This window comes from Eptesicus fuscus, chromosome 6 (assembly GCF_027574615.1).
Source record: "Eptesicus fuscus isolate TK198812 chromosome 6, DD_ASM_mEF_20220401, whole genome shotgun sequence".
In the NCBI taxonomy this organism is placed as follows: Eukaryota; Metazoa; Chordata; class Mammalia; order Chiroptera; family Vespertilionidae; genus Eptesicus; species Eptesicus fuscus.
Window position 1 is genome coordinate 22,102,601 of NC_072478.1, and position 6,000 is coordinate 22,108,600.

The 6,000-nt window shown below is 41.2% G+C and overlaps 1 protein-coding gene across 1 annotated transcript; it reads left to right on the forward strand.

The window, feature by feature from the left end:
- The first annotated feature begins 3,170 nt into the window (after positions 1–3,170).
- On the forward strand, positions 3,171–3,737 carry LOC129149565 (putative methyl-CpG-binding domain protein 3-like 3). The gene has a single exon (XM_054718334.1). It carries the CDS (start codon positions 3,171–3,173, stop codon positions 3,735–3,737), a length of 567 nt encoding a protein of 188 aa, XP_054574309.1.
- The last annotated feature ends 2,263 nt before the right edge of the window (positions 3,738–6,000 follow it).

A 6,000-nucleotide genomic window follows, 5' to 3' on the forward strand; every position in this document is an offset into this window, starting at 1 on the left:
TTGTATTATTTGTTGCTATATTTTTAATTTTATATATATATATTGATTTCAGAGAGGAGAGAGAGGGAGATAAACCTCAATGAGGAGAGAATGGGTCATTGATCATCTGCCTCCTACACGTCCCACAATGGGAATGGGCCCACAACCCAGGCATATGCCCTGACCGGGAATCAAACCATGACCTCCTGGTTCGTAGGAGGATGCTCAACCACTGAGCCACACTGGCCGAGCTTTGCTCTGTTTTTAACTAACATCCATCTCTCTAGAAATTGGAAGTCGTGTTTGACCCTGCACAGTTTAAATTGTGCACCTCTCTGGAAAATGTTTGCATACAGTGTGCTTGGTTATTTAAACCAAAATTTAGGCCCATGCTGGTTTGGCTCAAGATATACAGCATTGGCCCGTGGACCCGAGGATCCCAGGTTCGATTCTCATCAAAGGTAGTTCAATTACCTTCCAGGGCACGAACCTCCGTTGCAGCTCTACCTGGCCCGGGCTTGGTCAGGGCTCAAACAGGAGGCAACCACTGATGTGCTTCTCACATACTTATTTCTCTCTTGTCTTTCCCTCTCTCTTCCACTCTCCCTAAAAATCAATGGGAAAATATCCTCAGGTGAGGATTAAAAAAAATAAATTCATTTCTGTAATCAGATATATCAGCAGTTAGTTTTTCCTTAATCTCTTTGGCATCAATAATTGTAGTTCTTGCCTTGCTTTATCCCTCCTAACCTCTCATCCTCCATCCCTGCTCTCCTTCTCACGGTCTCTGACCAGGCCTGACTGTTTCTCACATCACTTACTTGTACCTAACACCATGTCAGACATGCATTAGTGCAGTGGGGAGGCAGGGTGTCCAGAAAGGCACTGGCTTACACAGGATATGAGCACCAACAAGTGACTCTAGGGGACCCTGAGTTAGTGCTGAATTATTTGTGGAACTGGCTGGTTGGGCATGACACCTGGTCTCTGAGTTGAGTCCCAGATACTGACAATAATGGGGTGAGTGGGCAGATGGCTATCTGAGCCTCAGGATTGAAGGCAGATTACACTGATTCCAGGGGCATATCTACTTCATTCATGGGTTTTGTAGCCAGAGGAATGAATGCGATGGCCCAGAAAGGGTGTGGATGTAGAACAACTGTGAGAGCAGGACTGACTTCTAAGAAGCATTGCTTGGGTTAAGTCGGATAAAAGGGCAGAGATTAAGCGGGGGAGTAGGAGGAGAGAAGGAAGGTTAAGCGGGTTGTTTACAGTGGAGGTCTTTGTGTAAAAAAAGGAAACTGTGATGAAAATATAGTATTTGTGAATTACAATAAAACCTCAAGATAACAGATTAATTTGGGCAAAGGGAGGGGAGTGTCCGATAAAGCTGAAAGTCTGTTCTATAATAAAGTAGGCTTTCCCAATGTATGTTAAAAAAATTGACAAATAAGCCTGGGACGATGTGGCTCAGTGGCTGAGCATTGACCCATGAACCAGGAGATCACAGTTCAAATCCCAGTCAGGGCACATGCCCACCTTGTAGGCTCAGGGATCCAACATAGCAGGCATGCAAGAGGCAGCTGACTAATGACTCTCTCATCATTGGTGTTTCTCTCTCTCTCTCCGTCTTTCTTCCTCTTTGATATGAACAAAAATATGTTTGCTTGTTTTTAAAGAAACATTTGACTCTTGCCAATTTGGCTCCTTGGATAGGGTATTGGCCTGTGGACTGAAGGGTCCCAGGTTTCAGGCTACACCCCCAGTAGGGGTGAGCAGAAGGCAGACAATCAATGATTCTCTCTCATCATTGATGTGTCTATCTCTCCTCCCTTCCTCGCCGGAATGAATAAAATATATTTAATATTTTTAAAAAAATAAACATTTAACAAATTAGCCCTCTTATTTTCACCTATGTAGACCCATTTGTGTAATTAAAATTAAGTATTTATAAATGTTTAATTTCACAGAAAACTTTTCTATTATATTACAGCAGTTTTAAATATATGCTGAATAGATCTAGTAAATGAATGTCACCTTGAGCATTGGCCTGCAAGCAGTAAAACTGCTGCAGAAAGTAGGTCCAGGGTCCAATAGCCCAATTACCTCCCATGATGCAGTGTGATCACATCCTAATCATTCTCTGAATACTGTGAACCAGTAGTGACTTTTGGATTGAAATATGAAGACTATAGTTGTAGACATATAATATTTATGTTAGTAAAATTGCTACAGTGATTTTTCCAACCTGTGACCTATTCGCTGAAATTTCTTAAAAGTAACAGTGGCTCAGTCTGCACAGCTCAGTAGTTGAGCATCGATCTATGAACCAGGAGGTCACGGTTCAATTCCCAGTTGGGACATAGGCCTGGTTTTCGGGTTTGATCCCTAGTGTGAGGCATGTAGGAGGCAGCCAGTTAATGATTCTCTCTCATTATTGATCTTTCTATCTTACTCGCCCTCCGCCTTCCACTCAAGTCAATAACGAAAAGCATTTAAAAATAACTGAATCAATAATAAAATATAACCTGTTGATAAAATTTTAAGTAAATCTTTGTGAAAAGCATTTTAAAATGAACAGGGTGTTAAATATTCATGTATGACATATGGACTGGGAATTTTGTCCATTAAATACTAAGTCTGTTAAATCATGGTCCAAAAATTGAGTGCTTACTATACTCTTGAACCAAAGAATATCTGAGTAAAGAAGGGACTAGGGTGTGCAAGTGAACGTGCATATTGGGGGGTTGAAAGTCTAACCAGTGAAGTCATTAGACTCTATTCACCATTAGAGGATATCAGCATCTGTGGAGTGGACATTGACAAACATGGAAAGAGAGAACCATCTTCAGAGAAAGTTGGTGGAGGAAATGGTCTGGAATGGAAACAGGATAATGACCTTGATTCTTCTGCTCTTGGCTCATATGAGTTTGATGTCCCAGGATCTGGCTGTTAATGAGCATCAGCATCTGGGAACACTGGGGAATATAAATTCTTGGCCTTGCCCCAGTCCTACTTGGGTTGAGGTTCACAAAACTGAGTTTCAACAACTTTCCAGATGACTGTGATGAACAGACATACTTCTCCAGAAGGAAATTTGGGGTCCACATGCAATGGAAGTCCTTATCTCCCACTTTACTCAAACTGTACATTTCATTTTGTTTTCAAAGGGAAAGCTCCAGAGAAATATGATGCCCCAGGCTTTAGCGAAGAAGAGACAATTGGTTTTAGCCATGAGCAAGCGGAGACGTCGGGAAAGGGCTGAACATCCAATGAGGCTCACCAGCTGCATTTTTAAAAGCGCAGTCACCAAGGTCACTGCACATCCTGGCAACGTGGTCAGGCGCAGGCGGCAGGAGGAGACCTTGGAGAAGCCCCAGCAGATGAGTGCCTACAGGAGACTGCAGGGGCTCCAGGCCTGCAGCAGTGAAGGGGAACTTATAAATACTTTTGATATGACAAATGTGATGAGAATAAGTGCTCCAGGAAGTAGGGGTGAACCCCTAGGCCGTGCTGGTCCTGGCTCTCTACACAGCAGCCCCCAGCCCAGCGCGGCACAATTGTTACATTCGGCAGAGATGATTCCAGGACCAGATCTCTTCGGCCCACAGCTTCTGGACATGCAACAGGTCACCCGTGGAGACATCCAGAGACAGAATTTCAGAGTGAGGAAAGCAAGAGAGAGACTGGCTGCGGCTTTGAGGGAAGACAAGCTGGCCAGGGAGGCAGAGATCCAGGAGTCAAGAAGAATGTTTTGATTTCATACAAATCTGATTTCATTGAACTTGCTATTATATCTCATTCTAACATAAAATATATCTATGTTTTAATTTATTATTCTTGTTGTTATTGTTATTTTGGTCAAACCTCATCTGAAGATATTTTTTATTTTGTACAAATTCAAATTCATATTCAAGACATATATATATGGCTATTATGCAAAGTGTCTCCTCAAGAGTTAGTCTGGGAGAACAGGAGTTTGATTGCTCTCCATGATGTGTGCTGACCATTATGGGCAACCAGCAGGGTGCTGAGGAAGCCAGGGAAGGAGGAAGTACAGAGGAAGAGAGGCAGGAGTGGGGGGGAAGCCACGTGGTGGCAGATCCCAGTTGGTGAGTGAAGGAGGAGGGTGGGAGGTGGGGAACCTGATCAGCGACCTGTACTGGGGACCCCACCAGAGCACAGATTTTATGCACTGGGCCTCTAGTTATAATTTAATTAGTACTTATGCTACTTGCATCCTTATCTGTTACTAAAAACTCCTGGGTGATTTGCTCAGAGTGAACCTTAGATTCTTAAGAAGGAAATGTCTGGAAACATTCTACATGGAGAGAACCACCTTGGGCCTGACACTAGGTCTTGAGTCAAGAAACTTGTTCACCTGCTCACAGCATCCGGGACATTTTAATCTTTCCATCAACAACCCTTAAAGTATTGGAATACTTCATACAGTCACAGCAGAATACTTTTTTTTTTTTCTTCAAGTTCACATGGGAATCTTCACCAAGATAGAACATATCCTGGCATATTCAATACACTTTGAACACATTTGAAAGAACAAAAGTCATAAAAATAAGTGCTCACACCAGGCATTAATCTAGATAGCAATAGCAAGAGAGTGGAAAACATTCATGTATGTGAATATTCAACAATGCACTTCTAAATGATACATGGGATCAAAGAAAACATCTCAAGAGAAATAAAAAATGATTTGAATTAAGTAAAATAAAATTACAACTTCTCAAAGATTGTGGGAGGCAGCAAATGCAATGCCTAGAGGAAAATTTATGCCATTGCACAAATTCGCTAAAATAAAGAAAAATAGGTGACCAAATAATGTAGGCATTTATTTTAGAAAACAAACCAAAAAAAAAAAAAAAAAAAAGAATTAAACTCAAAACAAGCCACCTAGCCAGTGTTGCTCAGTTAGTAGAGCTTTATCTCATGCACCAAGAGGTTGTCAATATGATTCCCTATCAGGTCACAAGCCCAGGTTGTGGGCTCAATTCTCCAGCAGGGGCTGAGTAGGACATAGTCAAACCATGTTTTTTCTCATTGATCTTTCTCTTTTCTCTTTCACTTTTTCTTCCTCTAAAAAGTCAGGGAAACATAATTTTTAAAAAGCAAGCAGAATTAAGTAATAAAAATTGGAAATCAATATAATTGTGGGAAATCGAGGGAGAAATTTTAAAAAGCTGTTTTTGGACAAGATTAATAAAATTCATAAGCATTTAGTAAACAATATAACTAAGAAAAGAGGAGAAAGAAATCATAGGCTTAATGGGTAACTCGACAGTACAGGAGTATCTGAGGACACTCCAGGTGCCTGTTGTATGGCAATCTATCCACAGAGCCTTCGATGGTAGGGGTGCCACAAAATTACCAGCATAAATGGGCTCTCCAAGCCCAGGAATGCCTTACCTTCCAAATTCCAAAAAAATCTAGACAGTGTTGTGGGTGCTATTTCTTCATGTGTGGTGGTTTTTTTTTAATCTTTATTGTGTTTTTTGTTGTTTTTTTTATTTTTTTCCTTGTTGACTTTTTTTTATTCTTTAAAGTATTACATATAGTAGTACATATATCTCCTTTTTTTCCCCATTAACCTTCCCCCAGCCTCCCCTAACCGCTGTCGCATGCCCTCATCCCACACGCCCAGTGTCTTGTGTCCATTAGTGTGCTTATATGCATGCATACAAGTCCTTCAGTTGATCTCTTCCCCCCGACTCCCCAGCACTCCCCAGCCTTCCCGCTATAATTTGGCAGTCTGTTGGGTGTTTTACTAGCCTCTCTATCTATCTTTTTATTCATCAGGTTATAATGTTCTTTATTTTCCATAAATCAATGAGATCATGTGGTATTTTTCTTTCATTGCCTGGCTATTTCTTCATGTTTTAAGAAAGGGAGTGACCTATTTATTTAAAAGATTTTTTAAATGTAACCTAGAGGTCTGGGTTTAATGGGTGAGGCAATGCTTCATCTGGTTTGTGTGAGCTCCTCTTTCCAATCTATGTCCTACAGGTC

What these genes read in the sequence shown, in the direction of transcription:
- LOC129149565 (XM_054718334.1), top strand. Translation starts at nt 3,171, where the DNA reads ATGCCCCAGGCTTTAGCGAAGAAGAGACAATTGGTTTTAGCCATGAGC.